A 23,822-nucleotide genomic window follows, 5' to 3' on the forward strand; every position below is an offset into this window, starting at 1 on the left:
ACAGGAGCCAGTCTAACCTTCACAGGGGGTCTGTCCTCCATCTTGCCTTCTGACTTCCACATTTTGAGGGCAATGTTGGCAGGTTTGGCCCCTGCCAGCAGACTGCCGTCCTCCGCCTGGATACACACTTTGAACTCTGGAGCAACATCACAACTCGTATCACTTTGTTTACAATATGAGCAATACAAAAATTCAACAAAAAATTAAGCTAACTGTTTGGGTGTTACAAATAATTAATTCATATGACAAGTTTTTCAAAGATTTGATATTTCTTCATACACTACTATATATTTTTTCTTGTCAAGATTAAAAGGCATTTTTACAATAAAAAAAAAAAAAAATCAAGAAAAAAAACTGTATTTAAGATCCTGAATTATTAATTGAATTGACAATAAAATATAATTTTCAAAGTGTATAAAATGGTCTAGATTATCACAATAATACCTATCAGCTTGGAAAATATATATACATTAAGATTTGTGTCCATATTTGTTGATAGAGCAGTGAATATTGAACATGCTGTTATATATCCTGAATAAAAGTGCAGTTTCCAGGACTAAGCAAGGTCCAGCTCCACTTTTCACAGGATAGAAACAATGACTTTGTGAGCAGGTAAAATGATCAATCTTGGATAAATGAAAAAGTGTAATCAGTGACATGTTTGAAATCACTCCTAAATTATTCACTTAACTCACCAGGCAATGTTCCTCCTGCAGTGTACATTGCACTCTTATCATAGTCCACTGCTATAGCCACTGGCTTACTGGAGTCTGCAGATATTGAGATTTTGATCTTGGGTCCTGCTATGGTCAGCCTGCCCTGGAATGCCTTGGGTTGGATCTCATAGACTCCTCTGAAAGTATCAATGGAAGGCCACAATGCAACATGTTTCATGGTGGGAAACCTTTAGCTGCTTTCTTTCCAACCAATTTGTGGCAAAAGAGTCCAGTATAAACCAGCTAATGGTCAGTGAGTAACAACGTCTACTCGTATCAGTCTGATGAAGGTCTACATCCAGATTGTGTTAATAATTATCATGTATGATCCAACTAACAAGCTAATGAACATTTTTGCCCAAGTATAAACAAATTATGTTCTATTTCTTTTACATGGATTAACAAAGATGATAAAGAATATATTAAACAGAAATGCAGTTAATAAGACAGAGCCCAGTGCAGTGTTTACTCAGCCTATGTCTAGGTGTGTACTTACTGTTTCCCAGTCACTGTCATGACACCAAAGCTGGCCACACCATGACTATCTGTCTTTATAGGCTGTGGCACTGGGGTCAGCTGGAAGACAAAACTACCAACAACTACAGTGTCTGCATATAAATAGAACTTCTTAACCTATAAACCTTGGGATAGTCTTAAATGGGATCAACATCTATTAATATATTTTTACATTGTTAAAATTACAATTTCTTAAAAAAAAAATAAAACAAATGTTCATTGTTTTTTCAAAAAAGAACAAAGTAGCTTTTAATGATCAGCTACTGTTACAGGGCAGTGGTGTTTAACCTTGGAAGTTAAAAAGGATTTCTTTCCACATGGTTATAATAGTTATCAATCAACAGCATGAGACCTCTCACCCAGCAGCCAGCACTCACCTTTATGCCGGGGTCTTTGTAAAGCTGCACCCTGACATCTGCCTCAGAGGAGGGGTTGCCGGCCTCGTCACACAGCTGCAGCACTAGTGGCTTGGGGAGTTTACAGTCATTGAACACACTGACAGTCTGGAAATGAATTTACCACATTGTCTGTATATACAAGATAAACAATCTTTGTATAGCAGTTGACTCACTATGCATCACCCTTCATGTGCTATGTTAGAAAGAAAACAACACTTAAGGTGACAGACTTCTTACATGTGTCTTGAACATTTTAATCTTCATATCAATGACCTTTATACTGTAGAAACATTTAATATGTCATTTTGACAGGAGCATTTTAATCATGTCTTGCTACGGAACTAGTTATGTATTGATATGCTTACTGCTATGTCATTTATTAGTCTACCTGATCAGTCTTCCAGTCACGTAGTGTCATCTGTGTTGGTTTTCCTGCGGTCACTTCCACCCTGACATAATCCACCAGCTCCTTCCACCTCACACATACTTCCTTTGGTCCAAGACCAACATCTCTGAATTTTATACCCTCAATGTCAAAACTGCAATTCTGAAACAGAAAAAAAATTGCTCATGAGACACATTCTTCAAATTTCAAAGTTATAGCTCGTAATCAGCAATTCTAGAACTAGTATACACATGTATTCATTTTTTAATATATTACCACCTCAAGGTTGAAAGACATTAAAAAAAGGAAATAAAATTGCACACAAAATTAACATAAAGCTAAATAATAAGGGTTGACATATTAAAATATGACAGGTAGGAGTCTGCATATACACTGACTCTACAGGGTTGACATTAAAAGTAGAAGTAACATCATGGATATGACCTAAAAGAGTGGGCTTTGCAACTGATCACATACTAAATTGCGCTATGGAGTGTCATTGGCAAAAACATCTGAACAAAATACATTTATGATCTGTTCTATCTTTTTAAAATTAGACATGGAATAATTTGTATTTTAAGACCAGATGTGAAGTACAGTTTTTTTTAAATGAAAAATATTAAAGTTTTAGAAAAAATCAAAAATGCCAGTGGGGCCCCCTAGATGTAACTTAAATACAAATCATATAAAAATTAATTCAACTTCAAGAAGATAACAGTATACACTCCATGGACAGTGAGAGAAGAATGAGATAAAGTGCCAGTCCCCCTTACCTGTCCCAGTCCCCCTTACCTGTCCCAGTCCCCCTTACCTGTCCCAGCCCCCCTTACCTGTCCCAGTCCCCCTTACCTGTCCCAGTCCCCCTTACCTGTCCCAGTCCCCCCTTACCTGTCCCAGTCCCCCCTTACCTGGCCAAGAGCTCTTACAGTCTCTTCTACCAGCAAGCCCTCTGCTGTCACAGACAGATCCCTTAAGATGCCGTGATAAAGCTATAGAGAAAAATTTAAGAACAAAATCATCGGAAGAACTCAATTAGTGGAATTCTTTGTGGTCTGTATGATTATCACATAGAGATTGTACATTCATTAAAAATGACTTTATATTGTGCTGACATAGAAATAACCAGCATTTTGACAGCTCAAATGACCCCCAAGTTTCAAGAATCTAGAACATTACATCATCTCAAATGAACTAATTTGAAAAACAGAATTGCTCTTTTACCTTTAATTCCAGATCTTTTCTTTGTACCATTTTCTTTAATTGAATGTCCCTTCATAAAAACCTTTATTAATAGTGTTCAGTCTCAACCTCCAGAGTGTCTATCATCTCTACAGGTTTATACATAATCATCATCAAACAAACCTTCTGAATATCATTTCCATATTTATCCTGCAGACGGACTAGAATGTGAGATTCCATGACTTCTCCCAGGCGAACTTTTCCAATATGGCCATCACTGCATTTACATTTGATCTGGGCTGGCTCACCTGTTATTCCCCTAGAAATATCCAAAACTCTTACAAATATTTTCATATTACACAGTATAATATATACATTTTAATTGAAACTTTCTGAATAAATGTACATGTTGAAATATTGACCATCCAATCATTTATAAAGATCACAAGATACATCAAGATCATAAGATAAGGGACATCCTGGCCCTTCAGCTAAATAGAACACCAAGACACAGGGGGGACACAAACAGTCCCTATCATTAAACCATGAAAAAGAAGAAAATAATTCAATTACTTGGTATTATATGAACATTTCACCTTCATATTCCTTAATGCTATTGCAATGTAAATTCTTTTCTAATTACATCACAAGTGTCACTGATAATGATCTCACATTGACATCATACTTCCTTCCATATGTTTATAAAACAAACAATAGGAAAGCAACACAAAGGCACCAGACTGCTTACTTGACAGTAAAAGAAAACTCCAGATCAGAATCCCCAGTGATGTTGATGTGGCAGTATTTGCTGTCATGGACTGAGTTGGGGATTTTGATATCTGGAAAATGACCACTCTGGACAATATCTTTGGACAGTTTAGGTGTCCAGTTAACTTTGATTTTGCCAGCAAGGATGCCATCCACCTTCAACTGCTTGCCTGCCTCATCCATCAGAGTGAAGGCTGGAACAGAACAGATATATATCATCCTACTAAAACAGGCAGTAAACCCTCCCCTGCATAGAACAATATTTACAGAACTATCCTGTGCTCTGGTTTACCTGGAAGCTATCCTTCATCAGGTGTATGTCTGTGTGACTTCCCAGCCTATGTCAACCTCACCTTTTATAAGACATTTTATTATGGTCGCAAAGGAATTTTATGATGGCTCCCAAGTTTTAAGGAATTTTAGATGTTCAGAAAAGAAAATGTATTACACTACATTCAGATCTTCTTACGCCTTCCTGAAAATATTACATTTATGTTTCTCTATGCCAAACAAAAATCTTGATGCTTGAAAATACAAGCTTACATTCTAAAACATACAAGTATTGCCATCATGAATTCTCCTAACTTCAGATGTCTTAATTTTACCTAAATCTCAACCTAATAACATCTGAATCATTCTTCATTTACCCCAATCTTTTATATATATATATATTCCCCAGCAACCCCTTTAACTTCTGAACCATTCTTAATTTACCTAAATCTTTTATATATTCCCCAGCAACCCCTATAACTTCTGAACCATTCTTAATTTCTACAGTTTTCTCATCTGCATCCACGTATGTAAGCACCATCTTTGCTGCCTTGGAACTTGGAAGTACTGAGATCTTTCTCTCCACTGCCTTGATTTCTTTCATATGCTACAAAATACAAATTCATCTGTGCAGTTATAGATGATCACATTTGGCCTGAAAAGCCAGTGGGGCAGTATTTATGTCACGAGAAAACAATTTAAAATGTTTCGTTTTAGAAAATGCATTTAACTGGAATGCAGTTTGTTGTAGAAATCATGAAGCTGATATAAAGCATATACAAAAAGCTTTGGGTATAGTATCTCTTTACAGTATTCCCCATGTGGCCCTCTCTAGTATGGTAATGTAGAAACATCTGCCATCAATTGGTGTTACCTGTAATTCTATTTTTGCTGTAATCACCATCTGTCCTTTGATGTCTTTGATGTGGATGGGTCCCCCAGTGAGAGTGCCCTGCCCAGTGCTGGAGCAGACCACGCTGTAGGATGGGGTGTTGGTAGGGCCCACAAACTGTAGAAAGAACAGAATGATAACATTATTGGTAGGACCCACAAACTGCAGAAGATACAGATAACATTATTGGTAGGGCCCACAAACTGCAGAAGATACAGATAACATTATTGGTAGGACCCACAAACTGCAGAAGATACAGATAACATTATTGGTAGGGCCCACAAACTGCTGAAAAAACAGATAACATTATTGGTAGGGCCCACAAACTGCAGAAGGAAAAGATAACATTATTGGTGGGGCCCTAACTGCTGAAGGAAAACACTATGTAACAGATAACATATCAATCTGTCTGACTATCAACTACTCAGCTGTTTTGTTGCTGTTTCTCAATCAAACATTCCTTTCTCCTTACTCTTTATCTTGTATTTCTCTCTCTCTCTCTCTCTCTCTCTCTCTCTCTCACACACACACACACACACACACACACACACACACACACACACACACACACACACACACACACACACACACACACACACACACACACACACACAGTATTTCACCTACCTTACATATGGCAGTGAGTTTAGGCTGCATTGTGACATTCCCTGAACAGTCTAACACCTGGACATCAAAGGCCACAGGCTGTCCATTCTCCACAGTGATGTCCTCACTGGGGCTGACACCTAGGGATGCCGGGGAACCTGGCAGGAGACGGATCTTCATGGTGTGAGAGTCCTCTTCTAGCCCAGGGATTGTCACTTTTAGACTAAAACTCTGCAAAGGAAAATTGAACAGGTAGGTAATGACAACTGGCAAGTTAGGACAGACTGACAACTGCAGGTACACTGTCAGCAAGTTAGGACAGGCTGACAACTGCAGGTACACTGTCAGCAAGTTAGGACAGACTGACAACTGCAGGTACACTGTCAGCAAGTTAGGAAAGACACTGTCTAGAGGGGGCTAATCCAATATTACTGCCTCAGCTCGTGCATTATCAGTTCACATATTTCAAGTTCATGAAAAATTAATCTAAAATGGTATTTCCTCCTGTCTATTAGTTATCATTTCACTTGCCTTGAAATGGTTTTATTTACTTAGTATGAATGCAATGAGGCTTACTGGCAAAAAACTTTATCAATCAAATATAGTACATTCAAAAGTAGGAAAAACATCCAAGGATGCAGAGATGTGAAAAGTTGTCCAATAAAGGAGGAAAACAATACCTATCCCCCCCTGGCTTACCTTTCTCTGGCTACTGGCCATAGCACCCTTGGCTACAACCTATCCCCCCCTGGCTTACCTTTCCCTGGCTACTGGCCACAGCACCCTTGGCTACAACCTATCCCCCCCTGGCTTACCTTTCCCTGGCTACTGGCCACAGCACCCTTGGCTACAACCTATCCCCCCTGGCTTACCTTTCCCTGGCTACTGGCCACAGCACCCTTGGCTACCACCTATCCCCCCCTGGCTTACCTTTCCCTGGCTACTGGCCATAGCACCCTTGGCTACAACCTATCCCCCTGGCTTACCTTTCCCTGGCTACTGGCCACAGCACCCTTGGCTACAACCCCTTTGATGACCAGTGCATTGCCTCGGACATGGCTGCCTTCAAAACTAAGATCTAACCCACTGAAATGGAACAATTCACAACTAACATTACATCATCTTTTTATATCTGCTAGGTGTCGGACTAAAGGTTCATTTGAAAGCTACAAAAGGATCAAGAGTGTTATTCCAGCTAATTGTTCTTTTGTTTCTCTAGGAGAGTGCTGTCTGTTGCTGTTCCCTCACCTGGCCTCCAGTGTGGGCACCAGCTCCTTGCCGGGCTTGGTGGGGTTGTTGAACTCATCCTGGAACTCCAGAGGGATCTGGAATGGCACCCCAATCCTGAATGGACCATCTAGGAAGCCCACAGAGAACTTGGCTGGTGGGGCCTCTGAAAGTAGCAATACCACCACCATCACAACCTGCTGTCAACCATATCAATAGTCCCTGAAGACATAACAGCCAGGGAAGTACTGACTTGAACCACAATACTATTCTCTCTGTTCACTGAAAACACTTCCAGTCTTCTCTAGAGCTATAAGAGTTTTTTTAGTCCTAACTTCCACTCAGCAGTGATGACTGAGAGTAAGGGATTGCAATCAAGCCTCTGTTTTCTACAGTGACACCTTTAATCAAACCCAATTCAAATTCAGCTTAAAATATCATCATAATTGTATGACCAGGAGGGTTTAAAGCCTGAAGATTGGCTCTCGACAGTTGACCAGTTCAACAAAGATCTTGCCTGTCACAGTAAACTTGATGGTGTGTGATGGTAACTCTCTGCCTGCAAACATTTTGTTTCCACTCTCATTGAGCACTGTCTGTAAGACAAGTGTGTGGGCACCAAGGTTACGGATGTTTTCTGAAAAACAGATCACAGTACAATTCATTATTTACTTATATATCAAATAAAAGATAAACTATATGACTGCATGAACTGTTATGGTGCCTATGTATTATTTTAGTAACTTACTTTCTCTGGCATACTAATTTCTTTATTTTTTTTCTGAGACTACCACTAAATAAAATAAAATCTGCAGATCAAAAAATATGAAGTAGTACAATTTACAGCACTACCACAAAACTGAACCTTTTCTGAAATGTGCATAAAATATTATATTTCTTACTTTATAATAAGGAAAATACACAGTATTCTTTTTCATTTAACATATGTCCATGACATATTTTCAAATAACACCAGCATTATTTTTAAGATAAAAAATAATCACAATCATATATCACAGGTTCTTACCCATTTTTTTGAACCAGTATCCCCAGCTTTTCCCATACTGGCTGATGTGGGACACGATGAGCTCATCTCCAGTGGGAGCTAACAATGACACAATCAATGCCTTTAACATACAATTATTGTATTCTACTATCAGTAATATTACAGAGACTGTCTGCCATCTTATCAACCAATGAGTTTCAAACCAGGAAAGTGAAAAACATATCAGTTAAAGGGATAACAACTGTTTGTAAGTTATCCATATTTCACAATAAATACACTGTAAACAGCTCACAGAAATATAATAAATTCCATTTTACCACTAAATAACAGTGGTTAGCACAATTATTCTGGAATTAGTGCTTGCCATCACATCACGTGACCTCCATAGATTGCTGCACTCTGTAATAATCTCTTAAGAGAATATTACAGAAAACCAAACTTTTTAGAAAAAAAAAGGGGACTAACTTTGAATGTGGCAATGGATTCACTAACCATTGATAAGTATGGGAAAATTGTCCTTTACCCAAGGAAAATCCATTTTTGGCCAAAAATGAACAGTTGTTATTCCTTTAATGAAAATGAGAAAATAGTACATTAAGGGATTATTTTGATATTACTTTAAAATGTTCTTTAAAATTTGTATTAAAAAAACACCACGGTATACTGGACACATGTATGCATGAGTGTGTGTTACAACTGGCAATTTGACCACCTCATGACTGCCTAGCTTAGATTTCATACCATGCCATACAATCTCATGGCTGCCTAGCTTAGATTTCATACCATGCCATACAATCTCATGACTGCCTAGCTTAGATTTCATACCATGCCATACAATCTCACTGCTGCCTAGCTTAGATTACATACCATGCCATACCATCTCACTGCTGCCTAGCTTAGATTTCATACCATGCCATACAATCTCATGACTGCCTAGCTTAGATTTCATACCATGCCATACAATCTCATGGCTGCCTAGCTTAGATTTCATACCATGCCATACAATCTCATGACTGCCTAGCTTAGATTTCATACCATGCCATACAATCTCATGACTGCCTAGCTTAGATTACATACCATGCCATACAATCTCACTGCTGCCTAGCTTAGATTACATACCATGCCATACAATCTCATGGCTGCCTAGCTTAGATTACATACCATGCCATACCATCTCACTGCTGCCTAGCTTAGATTACATACCATGCCATACAATCTCATGGCTGCCTAGCTTAGATTACATACCATGCCATACAATCTCATGACTGCCTAGCTTAGATTACATACCATGCCATACAATCTCACTGCTGCCTAGCTTAGATTACATACCATGCCATACAATCTCATGGCTGCCTAGCTTAGATTACATACCATGCCATACCATCTCACTGCTGCCTAGCTTAGATTTCATACCATGCCATACAATCTCACTGCTGCCTAGCTTAGATTACATACCATGCCATACCATCTCACTGCTGCCTAGCTTAGATTTCATACCATGCCATACAATCTCATGGCTGCCTAGCTTAGATTTCATACCATGCCATACAATCTCATGGCTGCCTAGCTTAGATTTCATACCATGCCATACAATCTCATGGCTGCCTAGCTTAGATTTCATACCATGCCATACAATCTCATGGCTGCCTAGCTTAGATTTCATACCATGCCATACAATCTCATGACTGCCTAGCTTAGATTTCATACCATGCCATACAATCTCATGACTGCCTAGCTTAGATTACATACCATGCCATACAATCTCACTGCTGCCTAGCTTAGATTACATACCATGCCATACAATCTCATGGCTGCCTAGCTTAGATTACATACCATGCCATACCATCTCACTGCTGCCTAGCTTAGATTACATACCATGCCATACAATCTCATGGCTGCCTAGCTTAGATTACATACCATGCCATACAATCTCATGACTGCCTAGCTTAGATTACATACCATGCCATACAATCTCACTGCTGCCTAGCTTAGATTACATACCATGCCATACAATCTCATGGCTGCCTAGCTTAGATTACATACCATGCCATACCATCTCACTGCTGCCTAGCTTAGATTTCATACCATGCCATACAATCTCACTGCTGCCTAGCTTAGATTACATACCATGCCATACCATCTCATGACTGCCTAGCTTAGATTACATACCATGCCATACAATCTCACTGCTGCCTAGCTTAGATTTCATACCATGCCATACAATCTCATGACTGCCTAGCTTAGATTACATACCATGCCATACAATCTCACTGCTGCCTAGCTTAGATTTCATACCATGCCATACAATCTCATGACTGCCTAGCTTAGATTTCATACCATGCCATACAATCTCATGACTGCCTAGCTTAGATTTCATACCATGCCATACAATCTCATGGCTGCCTAGCTTAGATTTCATACCATGCCATACAATCTCATGGCTGCCTAGCTTAGATTTCATACCATGCCATACAATCTCATGGCTGCCTAGCTTAGATTTCATACCATGCCATACAATCTCATGACTGCCTAGCTTAGATTTCATACCATGCCATACAATCTCATGACTGCCTAGCTTAGATTTCACACCATGCCATACAATCTCATGACTGCCTAGCTTAGATTTCATACCATGCCATACAATCTCATGGCTGCCTAGCTTAGATTTCATACCATGCCATACAATCTCATGGCTGCCTAGCTTAGATTTCATACCATGCCATACAATCTCATGGCTGCCTAGCTTAGATTTCATACCATGCCATACAATCACACTGCTGCCTAGCTTAGATTTCATACCATGCCATACAATCTCATGGCTGCCTAGCTTAGATTTCATACCATGCCATACAATCTCACTGCTGCCTAGCTTAGATTTCATACCATGCCATACAATCTTCAGTTCCATGAGCAGCCGTTTTGCAGATGATCCTGGAAGTTTACTGATCAGCTCTCCTCTCTTGTTGGCGATCTCCACCTTGATGTCCCCTAGGAAGAAAAACACTGGCTGCACTGACACAACTGACTGAAGGTTTATAAGAGGCTGAGCTTTCTTTGAACACCACTAAGTGATGAAATCATGCTTATCATGTCAATGTTGACTTCTCTGCTGTTATTATAACAGAAAAACATTTATTTCTACATCTCTACACAGCAGCTGTCATACCTTACTACATCTTAACTTCCACATTTCAACACAACAGATATATCAATATTAATATTACGGAAAGCAATGTTTTTACAATATCTGTGAAAACTTATCCAAAATTTCTGGTAGGCTGGGTGAACATCAAACTTGCAGCTAGATACTTATAACTAACATTATCAATTGGACAGCCACATTAGTAGTACTAATTACCTAGTGTCTTTCCAGCTGGTCTTTTATCTCCATCTTTCACCTCATCTCCCTCTGGCCATGACACCAGCAGTTCACTGGGCAGCCTGCAATATCAACAGAGAGTACATGTACAGCACTGGCTACTTTATGAGAGAGCTTACACACGCTTTACAATACTTGCAACTGTGGACATACAGAGATATAAATAACATGGCAGGGGGGCCCACAAAGTTTGGTATTTAGTGTAATTGTCTTTACACAGAATACTTTAACCTTAAGTCTGCTGATATTGCGTCCAATTATCACACTCAGACAGAACACATACTTGGCCTCTTCATCTTCTATATACTTGGTGATCAGGGCGGACCAGGCTGTGCGGTCCAGCTTGACCAGTGGGAAGATCTTCACTTCATCGTATAAACTTCTGGGTTCCTGAAACAAAAAATAAATAAATAAATAAATCACCAATGAAAACCAATCATGAAATCAAGACCCACACAGTAGAGTAGCCATTGCACTGAAGGAGAAACATAGGGTAACTTTCTTTTTTAAAATGTTTACATTTTATCTGAAAAAGACTTCATCTTAAAAACTTTGAAATGGACAATACTGTTCAGAAGTCCATACAGCTTTTCTTTAACTATACCACTATATTTGTAATAATTTTGAGATCAAATATTGAAAAAAATGGTGCCTACAGCTAATGGGTGACCATACTACATAAAGTTCATTTTAATTTTGGTGAAAATTTGACACTGAATACTTGACAACTGCTGTAAACTGCTGCAATATTAGCTCTGTACCTGAACAATCTCCACATCCCCACCAGTGGCATACACCTCTCCATCATATTCTCCATGTAGAAGAAACCTGTTCACTGCTCCATACACTATGGGTACTGTCTTCACCACTTTCACCTGGCAACAGGGTCAGGAAGATAACAAAGATGGTGACAATGCAGAAGAAAACTATTATATTGAACACAATGAACACTGGAAGGGTGATAGCAATACAATACTCACTACTTCATAAATGTATAATTATGATTAACAGGAAATATCATTCCAATAAAGACACAAACAAGCATCAGCTGTATACTTACCAGCTGCCCAACTTGAAATAGTTTTCCATCCCATTCTATCTCTGTGAACTCTGACCAGGGGTACTGTTTGTTCTTGGGCAGGTCTAGCCGCGTGACCACCCCTTTGAACCCACTGAACCGGACCTGCTTGTCACACTGCTCATGGCACTCTTTCAGCCAGGCAAAGAAGTCTTTCTCTATCTGGGTTCTTTTTTCCTGGGTTAAATAACATTAACAGCAATATGAGGATGTTTTTATGATATTGAAATTACGACCACATTTTAAGCAAACACATAACACCATTATACCTTTTCAAATCACATGTGAGGATTCTTTTTACCAGTCTCAAAAAAAGCAAAAACCAGCAATAAAATAATATAATTGTTTCTTTTTAATTTCATCTTCTTTATCTCCAATGTATTCCACTGACATCCTTCCACTTTATCTCCAATGTATTCCACTGACATCCTTCCCCTCCTCCCACTCTAGCATCATCTCTCTAAGAAGTTGATACACAATATTAAAGTTAAACAGAACCAAATACAGCTATAACTGTTAAAAGAAGGTAGTGTTAGAAACTGCCCCAGTCACTTACTTGGGTCCCACTGATCCTACTGAAGGCAGTGTTCTTGTCCCTCAACTTCATCTCCAAGTCCAGGAAGGTCAGTTTGTTTGTACTGACTTGAAACTGATCATTAGTAAACAAGACCCCAGACACCCTAGGTCAAGAGAAAAGATACCATCTAACACTGCTGTGATTAGAAAAACAGAAACAAAAGGAGAACTAAATCATGAGAAATAAGATAATGTCTGAAAATGAAAACCAAATCATATATATTCATAATGTACTGAGGACCAATCTCTGGTAAGTTTTAGAAAAGTGTTTAAAATCTCTGTTAAAGATTGAACTGACAGTGACCTACCTATTGTAGCACTCAGTGGGAACATAGATCTGCTTGCTCTTCTTAGGGGCACTGCACCATTCAAATCTGAAGTAAAGAAAAGATGTTCAAATATCAAACAGGCAGCACCATGACTCTGAAGATGATGCCAAGTCCAGATCAACTTGGACATTCATAACTTAGGACTGATCATACAGTATCATTATAGCATTATATTTTTCAGTGGCAAAATGATGAAATAGTTTCCCCATGTCAAGTACATGGATACATCATACCCATAGTAAGCACCCATGTCATGTACATGGATACATCATACCCATAGTAAGCACCCATGTCATGTACATGGATACATCATACCCATAGTAAGCACCCATGTCATGTACATGGATACATCATACCCATAGTAAGCACACATGTCATGTACATGGATACATCATACCCATAGTAAGCACACATGTCATGTACATGGATACATCATACCCATAGTAAGCACACATGTCATGTACATGGATACATCATACCCATAGTAAGCACACATGTCATGTACATGGATACATCATACCCATAGTAAGCACCCATGTCATGTACATGGATACATCATACCCATAGTAAGCACACATGTCATGTACATGGATACATCATACCCATAGTAAGCACACATGTCATGTACATGGATACATCATACCCATAGTAAGCACACATGTCATGTACATGGACACATCATACCCATAGTAAGCACACATGACATCACTAGCACTACTCACTCTTCCACTGTGGTATAAGGTATCAGCCTGCCATTCCAGTAACATTCAAAGATGGGCCTCTTTCCTCTGGCAGGACGAATATCAATGGCGTAATCATGCTCATCTTCTATGTCTGCCTCAACTGGAATAAGATAAACACCACATTTGAACCTTTCCATCTCGCATCAGAGACAAAATATTCAAAATAACAGTTAAAACAATATGAAAAATAAAATGAATGTCGGAAAACAGAACAGCAAACTGCTTTAATAGCTGGTCCCATAAAGACATATTTAAAAAGAAAACATCATTGTTGCAACTTATTTCTCAGGTTTTGGTTCTACCTTATACTAGACTCATTTTAGAATCCCAAAAATTCAAAGCACTCCTTTCATATTCATGCATGTTTGGATAATTTTCTGACACATGGGATAAGAGTGTTCACTTCCTTTGATGTCTCTTATTTGTTTTTAATAGGGTTTTATTGGCAAGGTACATTTTTTTTAGGTTGGCCAAGTGTAGATGTTGTGAAATGGAGCCCTGCCATCACACCACTTCATCCTAGATAACGCCACACCTTTTCTTAAACTTTCAGTACAGCATATTTAGTTTAAAAACAAACCAACAAACACAAACTTACAAAATGTCATATTAACATCTGGTGGGTAGGTTTCCCTCTCATAGAGAAATGGGTGGTATCTCATCACACCCTCCACGCGGCCCATCCCCTCCACACTGGCCTTGAACTCAAAAGTACTGGCTGCTGTGCGGATAAACAGGGTCTGCATGTCATCCTCTATGTCACGTAAGTCAATCTGTTTGGGAACACTGTTGCCTTTGGTGTACACTTTGACCTGTGGGTGACACACCACAGTTACAACATCATCACAGCATTATACTAGGAGTTTATGTTAGAGATTAGCAATCTTTCATAATCTACATTATTGGACTTAGCAGATTGCTAGCACTGAACAGTTTCTGAGCTCAATAGAAGAGATCTATCTCAGACATACCTGAATATCTATATTCATAAAGGGGCTTGGAGCTCTGGTTTTACTGTCACCATGTTTCTGATTGCCATTGGGACCATGAATATAATAGTGGTAAATGTGCCTGAAAGGAAGAACAGAACAGTTGACAGTTATATCAACAAATCTGTTAAAACATCATTAAAAATTTTTCACATAACGAAGATTCTTAACTGAATCTGATCCAGATACACTGTGAGGCAGGTACATGTCTGTCAGTGTTTCATCAGTACTGAAATTCACAAATCTTAGAAAAAGAAAAGATGTGTTCAGAATAAGTGCTTTTCAAAATGTGTAAGTGCCATTATCATATACTTGATACACCTGTTGTAAGCAATTTTCAACAGAAAGCCTTTGTTTGTTTTCTTGAAGACAACTCTGTTAATTCTGATCTGGCTCATTTGTTCATCCATATGCTTTGCCTTGCTACATGTGCAGGAAGCCTAGATTACTAATATCCTGCTTTGCCTGTCAAACTCTCTGATCCACACTTGTGGTCATCTGAACCTTACGCTAGCTGCCTTGTCCACTGTGTGAGATTCCCTTTGAGATATGGTATGTGCTGTGGGTTGATGCCCTGGATGGCCACGGCGGTGAAGCTGGTCTTGCCCAGCTCCTCCTCTATCAGCTGTCGTATTGTCTCCTCCTCCGCAGGGATGTGGCTCACATCACCAGGCTGACAATGACAGAGTGACATTACTATATACTGAATAACAGGACAATTAAACAAACAACAACAACTGATCACATTTTAAATGATCCCACATAATGATATGCAGCGTGTTAATGTCTTATGTCTCTTACTTCTCAGTCCAGTGGCGCAGGTCTGTCTTCTCCTGCTCCACCAAGTGAATGGCAGACACACTTTGACCTGCACAAAAAGACTGCTTACAAGGAACAAAATCCTCTCTCACACATAGAATTCCATATTTTTCAACACTTCATACAAAATCCTAAATGTTTTTGGTATTCTTTTACAAGATAAAAAAGGAATACACAATGTCCATATCTAGATATGTTTCTGTTCGTTACATAGCATGTGTACATATAGTTTTGTGTATATGTTACCTTTCTATTCCTTATATAGCCACTGTATATGTTACCTTTCTATTACTTTTGTAGTTACTGTATATTTTACCTTTCTATTCCTTATGTAGCCACTGTATATGGCCTCTTTGTTCTTTTCTTTCCTCTCAAACTCCTCCTTAGATATAGTCAGCTCATGGACATCTTTGGACTCTCTTGGCTTTGTGATCATCTGTCAAGGTTAAATGTTGAAATACAACATCAGCATCTTCAACAATACTTTACATTTTGAAAGGGTTTTTTCCAGTTAAATATAAATAAATCACAAACTGGCAACTGATTACTGAAGGCTGTAAGTGAGAGATGGTCTGCTGCACAGTGAAATAACTGCACACTGCACACACTAAATATTGCAACAATTTAGATATAAGCAAAAAATATGAAACTGGTACATATTTACCATAACCTTAACTTATCATAAAGTAAATAACTGGTCAGTGGCCCTCTAGAAAATATTTAGTACCAAAATATGAGGAATAACATGATTTAACCGTGGTTCAATAACTCTCTCTAATATTTCACAAACAGCTTTAAGACTGGTGTTGTAGCTATACCTTACCCGTGTTGATGACCCAATAAAGAATATGGCCTGTTTTCCTCCCACACCAAAGTAAGAGATATCAGAGTTGAGAGATCTCGGAACCTGTGGTGTGTCAACACTGCTGGGTTCAATCTCCTCCCCTGGACTGCAGGTAGAAAAAAACACAGACTAACACATCTTCTCAGACCATCATCTGATATAGAAACTGTACAGTAGCTAGTTCAAACACAGACTAACACATCTTCTCAGACCATCATCTGATATAGAAACTGTACAGTAGCTAGTTCAAACACAGACTAACACATCTTCTCAGACCATCATCTGATATAGAAACTGTACAGTAGCTAGTTCAAACACAGACTAACACATCTTCTCAGACCATCATCTGATATAGAAACTGTACAGTAGCTAGTTCAAACACAGACTAACACATCTTCTCAGACCATCATCTGATATAGAAACTGTACAGTAGCTAGTTCAAACACAGACTAACACATCTTCTCAGACCATCATCTGATATAGAAACTGTACAGTAGCTAGTTCAAACACAGACTAACACATCTTCTCAGACCATCATCTGATATAGAAACTGTACAGTAGCTAGTTCAAACACAGACTAACACATCTTCTCAGACCATCATCTGATATAGAAACTGTACAGTAGCTAGTTCAAACCTGTTCAAATCAGTCAGTGAGCAACATAACTTTGTTAGCTGTAAAATGCAGTCTGTCCCAGTCATACTGTAGCAGGCTCACACATCATGAAGGATGAACTTCTAGACTTCCAACGAGGGAGGAAGACTCATCCTTTGCTTATGATATTAAGAATGCAATGGAGGCTAAAGGCATAAATGAGTTATGTAAAATGCCATTTATATAAATATACCCACATTGTACTGTGATCTTGTCAGACATATGATCACTACATGGCATTGTAATCTCAATCATAAGTTTTACCATTGTGCAGATAAATTGATTTCTACAGTAACTGAAAATGTCTGATGTGTCATCTGCAGTGGAATGAGCCTGTTGCACTTGCTTTAAGAATGTCACATACAATCAAGTGTTAATACTCAATTAATTATCCTTGGCTACTTACACAAGTTTTCCTCTTTGGTCTTTTCTAATAAATTTGGAAAGCCTATAAATAGCCCAGTTATTTAGCTGTCTGGAAGACATCCCCTTCCCATTGTCCACCACCAGAACCACGCTTTTAGACGGGGTCACATCATCAAAATGCTGGAAGAGAAATCAGTTCAACTTTGCTGGTTCTTTGTGTAGGTTTGTTTACATGTCCATGTAAGAATGCACAGCCACATTTCCTCTTGTATTGAAATCATGTCTCACAGCATCCAGATGTACAGGAAAACGATTATCATTTCAGAAAAATTGCAAGAACCCACAATTTTTATATGATAATACTTCTTACTTGCAAATATACTCTATGATAATTGCTATGCCAGTCCAAGCTGTGTACTGTGTTGTCCAATACTGTTCAACTTACCAGTCTTATTTCTATCTGCCTTGAGCCCACATTGTTAGCTGTGGCAGCCAGAGCATTGTCTATTAGTTCAGCAAATGCATAGGCTAAATAGAGAAATGTATATATATATATCACAAATGCACACCATACCAAGTACTTGGGAATACACATACAAGTAGACCAAAACAAATATATCTTCAAAACATATTATACTCTTGAAAGAAAAAGGAAGACACCTGTGAAAATATTTAGCTTCATATTTCAATCAAAATTTTCTTATGACTTCATTCAAAATAATGCATAAGTATGCAGTCACTTCATGTGGAAAATGTTGGTTTCAGGTTCTCAAAAGTCAAACTACCTAAACTGCAGTAGTAGTGACTGTTCCTAGTGTAACAAACTGTGGCACTCTAGGCAGATCCAGGAAGCATGCATCCTTATCCCTTTTCACCAAAACAAAATGATTTGTCTTTCACAAAAAAGGAGATAACAAGCTGTCAGAAGCCTAGTGAACCATCCTCACATCCATCACCTCTATACAGAGGTCTGGGCTATGATGGGTAGTCTCTATATGTACTGTCACTTACGTAATGGGTTCTGTCCTTCAGATGCGTAGTACTCATACATCCCTCCCTTGACTATAGTGTCATAATGAGGCAGATAGTTCACTCTCTCCTGGGCCTGGGCTGGAAGATCTTGGTCCACTGCTCGCAGCAGGTACAATGTCTCTCCATTGTCCACAAGATCTGACATCAAAGTAATCAGAACTAGTCAACAGTGATGAAGAATCTATACTAAGACTGCAACTTACTGCAGCACAGCAAACCCAGTCTAGTTTGACTACAAAGGTGGGGTACGAATATAAACAAATCTATTTGATATAAATACTTTCGTTGCTTATGTTGCTTATTTCATCTTTAATAAAATCCATCTAATAACCCCATGGCTTACCCCACGTATCATCATCAAAGATGGGCTCCCTATTGGTGGTAGTAATCACGTAATTCTCGCCTTCGTCCAGATCAAAGTGCTACAATAATAAAGAAACAAACTGGGCTTGAAACAGACGAAAGAGAGGTTAATGGCTATAGGCCCGTGCAATATTCGTGTTAATGCATGCTAGGCTACGTGGTGATCTTCGATCGTTTACACTACATACGAAAATCAGGAATGCAAATGCAATGCAATGGAAGATTTCTACTGTAAACACAAACTCTGCATTGCATGCGATTGCGGTTTAAAATAAAAACAAAACATTCAGAACCAACTGCATGCATACCTCAGCAAGCTTGGAGTGAAAATTCTCGAAATTGAAAAGACCCCCTGTGGGGATTTTTTGTTCGGGTGCATCGCCTTTTCTGCGGTCAAAGATGTAAACAAACGCCTCTTCATCCTCCGACTCTGCAGAATGGGCTCGATCCTGCATGCGGGTCGCCATCTTGAACTTCTTAAGGAAATGCCCGTATGAAGGTCAGACGAACTTTTCTGTCCAATCATTGAGCGAGGAACTCGAAACTGCGGTATAGGTGCTCAGGGAGAGATGTGAGGTAGGAGAGGTAAGGATGGGGTGAAGTCGCGGTTTGTCTCTCAGATACTCTTGGTGATCATGAGGACTTTGGGAGTTGGGGATTTTCAGTGCATTAGTAGCTTTTCTTAGAATGTGTTGCTTATGGTAGACTCAAATGATTTTCTTCATTCATTGTTAGAGGTTAGAGAAAGGGTCTGTTGAAAAACATTCAGTGAGACACCACTGCGACTTGTCTGCCTCAATTGCCAGATCCAAATGACCAGGTTTTATTTTACAGTTATCAAAAGATTGGGCATATGAGACATACTTTTTTGGCAACGTACATTCATGAGCGTGACACATGCATTTTTTTACCTCCTATTTTCAGAAGCAGATGTGAAGTAGTGCCACTTAGCTGCGCCATGGCAAATGAGGATGAAAACTCAAACGAAAGTAGTTTAGATTGCCTGCAAGGAGAGGATAGCGAGCAGGCGCTGGATATGACCTCCATAGGGGTCATCACAACCACCTTGGACTTGCCTTCCAGCCTTAGTAGCAACATCAGTGAAGAGGAGTTGCTTGAAAACTTGGAAAATCGGAAAGTATTATCAAGTTTGCCCTCCCCATCAACACAACCCTCCCTGCAGGCAGATATTCTAGCTGGGAAAATACACAGTGCAATGAATGCAAGCATCTGCCTTTCTGGGGATAACATCAGTCAGCAGAGTCTATTATCCTCGGATATGAACTCCACCACTGATAACCAGCAGACTAGTTTGGCATCTTCTGATGTCCATCCACCCTCCAGTAACACAAATGAGCCAAGCATGTGCTCAATCATTGGTCTGACAGGGAAAGTCCCTAGAAAGTCAACGCCAAGAAAGATTCAACCCAAACCCAGTCCATTTAATACCATTGAAACTGTGTCTCCACTGCAACAGGCTGTAAATTCTAGCAGTCGGTTAAATAGAAGCATCTCAATGGGAAATGAGCTTGAAAAGACTGTATATGTGGTAACAGTAGATAATTTAGACATTCTGAATAGCTTACAAGAGAGTGGACTACACGTGGAACTGGCTACCAGTAGTAAGTAGACTATTTAGACACTATTTAGACTATTTGATCACAGATTATATCGATTTTTATAATGAGATATAAGAATCCTAGTTCAGCACTTGATATCCTAACAGCACCTACCCAAAATGTTTTTAAATAAGGGCGGTTAAAAGAATTAATGTGATTGTACCTGTGTTGTAATTGACAGTTTTGCATAAGTCTGGTATTTTATGGATTTGGGCCCTTTTGTAATTTTCAACTTTGCATTTCTTATGAAAAAATGATCCTCTGACACATTTTATATGAATTTTACGAGTGATGAATGAAATAAAAACTATTTCCTGTGTTCCTACAGAGGCAGCAGGTTCTCCTCCTCACCAGGCAGTTGTCATAGAGAACCACTTCAATGATACAGAACTCCTGGGCTCCGTTGCTGCGGAGACAGAGGTTACAACAACTTTCCAAGGTCTGGCTGATCTCCAGAGGGCGTCGGTGTCACAGGGGGGATGCAGTGGTGGACTGGCAACTTTAGATGCAATTGGTACTATTATAGATGTGCAGTCTGGGGGCAGTCAGCTGTGGGAGACAGATGTTGTCAAAATGCCAGGGTGGGTGTGTGTGGAAATCATTATCACGGACTAAAGATGTCAACAGGAGACTTATATGATAATGTAAACTGTTTTTTAATTCGATTGAAATAATTATCGACTAAAATTTTGTTGTATAATTATCTTGTTATTCACTGATTTTGTAATGACTTTTAATTCATTTAGTCCAATTAATGTTGGCTTGGAACCAGTTTTGCCAAGAGTTATACTTAGGAGGGTGTTTATGTGTTTTGATACATGACAACTCTTTCAGATTGTAAACCTATTATTTAGTTATTACAATGTTTCTTGGAATACTGTAGATGACATAGATAGTTATTTGATAATTTCAGAGTTGAAGACTCCAGTGATAATGACTTGAACACCTCACAGGAATCGTTTGTGGCCTTGGTGCCCCTGGGTGACGGCAGTCTGCCCCCCACCCCCCGGGAACAAGAGTTAGCCCTGAGAAGTTTCAACAAGAGAATGCGGGACAGAGAGAAGAAGAGACTGCTGAGAAAAGATCCAGATTACAGGTTATTTATGTTGTTAGAACTGAAATAAGTTATTGGAGGAAATGGGTGCATCTTTACCCTCCCTGAAGAGTTCAATAAAAGTATAAAAGATACTTGATGAAAGTCAATGAGTTATTTAAAATGGCAACTATTTGAAGTAGTACATTCTGTATTGGTGGATATTTTGTAGTATTTATTATTTGATGCAGGTTGAAGGAAAAAGAAGCAGCAAAACAAAGAATGAAGCTGCGCAGACTGGATCCCTTGTACAGAGAACATGAACGCCAGCGTGATCGGGCACGGCGGAGAGTGGTGCGAGAAACAAACCCTAACCAGCGTGCAAAAGAAAGAGAACGGGACAGAATCTACAAACGCCGCCACAGGGTGTTGTCTGTGGACTATGTTATGTCTGAGGTTGAAGTTTCAGACTCCGTCAATGAATCTTTATCAGCATTTTGTAGCGATATTGTTGATCTCCCTTCTACAGCTGAGTCAAATTCTTAATATTGAACTTCATGTCTGTGTTATTGTCACCACTGACTGGAGATTGGCTGCAGGATTTTGAGGACTTGTAGACTTTCTCACACTTTATGTAACACTTGAGTCTTGAACAGTGGACAGTGGTGGTATAGCTCGCTATTTTCAGGCTGTTGCTCCAATGTGAAAAAGTGAGGCCATCAGTAGGAATAACATAGACATATAACATAAACAGAGATCAAACTATAAAAACTTTTCATTAATGTCAAAAGTAAACTGTTTGGAATGTTCCATTGTTGCAGAACAATTTCTTTGAAGGGAAAGGTGCTTTTATTAGTTTATTATGAATATTTTGTTGAAGTCAATACCTAAATTGATTTTTTGTTAGCTTGATGTGCACAATCCACATATTGTATAACTTGTTGTAAGACGAGTTCTGAGGGATGGAGAAGAGCTGGAGATGGTAGTTCTCTTATTCTCATCATGAGCAGCAGCTGGCAAATATGCTGAATGATACAGATCTCATGTTTCCAAGTCAAGTCCTCAAATTGGTTTATCCACTTGTGAATTAAATAGATTGCATTTTCTATATGATATTATTACACTAAAGAGTCTGCCATGGAGTTGTAGAAGCAACTGTGGAGTAGTTATACCTACATTGAATAATAATTCTTTCATTCATTAACTTACAGTCATCTTGTGGAATAGGTTAGTTGTCACTGGTAATGTTCCACTCAAGCAGCTCTCTACAATGTGGTGTCCAGTTCTCCAGCAGAGACCAATGTCAGTTGTAAATTGTGGTGTCCAGTTCTCCTGCACTGACCAATGTCAGTTGTACAATGTGGTGTCAAGTTCTCCATAAGTTTGCTTAACTAAGCCGACATTTTACCATCTTTACCATCATAATGTGCCATGGTGTATTACTCTTTATGTCAGCAAATCCAACAAAGAATTTAATTGGAATTATTTCTCTCCAAAGTTACAATAGTTTATTCAAACACAGCTGTTACCGCTCTGTAGTGCCACAGTGCTGCTAGTCTCAGTCCGTGGTGAAAACGTCTTGCCAGATAATGAAATGTTGGACTGGTAATAATTCCCAAGTTTATCTGTTCTGTTTGTTTATTGAAATTATTAATACTCAATGTTTGTAATCAATTGCTACAGGCTGCACGATTGGTCAGAAAGACTGCTATGTTATGACACAAACCAGTGTCCAGAGACTGACCTGAACCCTGGCAGGACCTAGAGTATTCATAGCTCACGTTCATCAGTTCATTACTGATTAAAACTTTCCATACATATCATGTGTAAATTATACTTAATGGTTTGCAATGAGACAAAATTAAAATTGTGATATTTCATATTGAAATAAATGTTTTAAACATGACATGCCTTTATTTGAAGGATGAAGACTCCTCCATTTTCATAAACGTTATGAAATGTGTCAATCTTGTTCAAGGATGAAGTTATGCCCCATACCGATTGCTATTTCACCTCAAAATTGGAAGGTGTTAAA

The 23,822-nt window shown here is 38.9% G+C and overlaps 2 protein-coding genes across 3 annotated transcripts in view; one reads left to right on the top strand and one right to left on the bottom strand.

The window, feature by feature from the left end:
* Window positions 1-19,626, bottom strand: part of LOC106153881 (structural maintenance of chromosomes flexible hinge domain-containing protein 1) — a 41,646-nt gene extending 22,020 nt beyond the window's left edge. Inside the window, exons 1-34 of one of the 2 annotated variants that reach the window (XM_086994604.1) lie at window positions 19,444-19,626; window positions 19,116-19,194; window positions 18,752-18,910; window positions 18,186-18,268; window positions 17,781-17,920; window positions 16,700-16,826; window positions 16,193-16,312; window positions 15,567-15,730; window positions 15,040-15,139; window positions 14,667-14,880; window positions 14,048-14,168; window positions 13,305-13,370; window positions 12,977-13,100; window positions 12,403-12,597; window positions 12,104-12,217; window positions 11,626-11,732; window positions 11,322-11,404; window positions 10,847-10,951; window positions 7,985-8,062; window positions 7,475-7,594; window positions 6,979-7,123; window positions 6,756-6,816; window positions 6,603-6,641; window positions 5,752-5,961; window positions 5,107-5,241; window positions 4,677-4,839; window positions 3,943-4,156; window positions 3,378-3,513; window positions 2,924-3,004; window positions 2,019-2,177; window positions 1,610-1,735; window positions 1,213-1,292; window positions 696-853; window positions 18-136 (exon numbers count right to left, since the gene is read on the bottom strand). In XM_086994604.1, coding sequence (XP_086850730.1) covers window positions 18-136; window positions 696-853; window positions 1,213-1,292; window positions 1,610-1,735; window positions 2,019-2,177; window positions 2,924-3,004; window positions 3,378-3,513; window positions 3,943-4,156; window positions 4,677-4,839; window positions 5,107-5,241; window positions 5,752-5,961; window positions 6,603-6,641; window positions 6,756-6,816; window positions 6,979-7,123; window positions 7,475-7,594; window positions 7,985-8,062; window positions 10,847-10,951; window positions 11,322-11,404; window positions 11,626-11,732; window positions 12,104-12,217; window positions 12,403-12,597; window positions 12,977-13,100; window positions 13,305-13,370; window positions 14,048-14,168; window positions 14,667-14,880; window positions 15,040-15,139; window positions 15,567-15,730; window positions 16,193-16,312; window positions 16,700-16,826; window positions 17,781-17,920; window positions 18,186-18,268; window positions 18,752-18,910; window positions 19,116-19,194; window positions 19,444-19,602 — 4,284 coding nt within the window. In that variant the 5' untranslated portion in view covers window positions 19,603-19,626. Of the gene's footprint in view, window positions 1-17; window positions 137-695; window positions 854-1,212; window positions 1,293-1,609; window positions 1,736-2,018; window positions 2,178-2,923; window positions 3,005-3,377; window positions 3,514-3,942; window positions 4,157-4,676; window positions 4,840-5,106; window positions 5,242-5,751; window positions 5,962-6,602; window positions 6,642-6,716; window positions 6,817-6,978; window positions 7,124-7,474; window positions 7,595-7,984; window positions 8,063-10,846; window positions 10,952-11,321; window positions 11,405-11,625; window positions 11,733-12,103; window positions 12,218-12,402; window positions 12,598-12,976; window positions 13,101-13,304; window positions 13,371-14,047; window positions 14,169-14,666; window positions 14,881-15,039; window positions 15,140-15,566; window positions 15,731-16,192; window positions 16,313-16,699; window positions 16,827-17,780; window positions 17,921-18,185; window positions 18,269-18,751; window positions 18,911-19,115; window positions 19,195-19,443 lie in introns of both variants that reach the window. The other variant, XM_086994603.1, reaches the window with a different exon arrangement.
* A 101-nt stretch (window positions 19,627-19,727) lies between these two features.
* LOC106153889 (uncharacterized) lies at window positions 19,728-23,693 on the top strand. The gene is made up of 5 exons (XM_086994610.1): window positions 19,728-19,742; window positions 20,060-20,757; window positions 21,083-21,335; window positions 21,668-21,850; window positions 22,039-23,693. Exons 2-5 carry the CDS (start codon window positions 20,094-20,096, stop codon window positions 22,331-22,333), a joined length of 1,395 nt encoding a protein of 464 aa, XP_086850736.1. The 5' UTR covers window positions 19,728-19,742; window positions 20,060-20,093; the 3' UTR covers window positions 22,334-23,693.
* The last annotated feature ends 129 nt before the right edge of the window (window positions 23,694-23,822 follow it).

The sequence above is a fragment of the Lingula anatina genome, chromosome 8 (assembly GCF_051362555.1).
Source record: "Lingula anatina isolate TDL-2025a chromosome 8, LinAna3.0, whole genome shotgun sequence".
Lineage (NCBI taxonomy): Eukaryota > Metazoa > Brachiopoda > Lingulata > Lingulida > Lingulidae > Lingula > Lingula anatina.

What these genes read in the sequence shown, in the direction of transcription:
- LOC106153889 (XM_086994610.1), top strand. Translation starts at nt 20,094, where the DNA reads ATGGCAAATGAGGATGAAAACTCAAACGAAAGTAGTTTAGATTGCCTG. An exon ending in GATGTTGTCAAAATGCCAGG is followed by an intron (nt 21,336 to 21,667) that starts GTGGGTGTGTGT and finishes TGATAATTTCAG; the next exon opens with AGTTGAAGACTCCAGTGATA. An exon ending in AGAAAAGATCCAGATTACAG is followed by an intron (nt 21,851 to 22,038) that starts GTTATTTATGTT and finishes TATTTGATGCAG; the next exon opens with GTTGAAGGAAAAAGAAGCAG.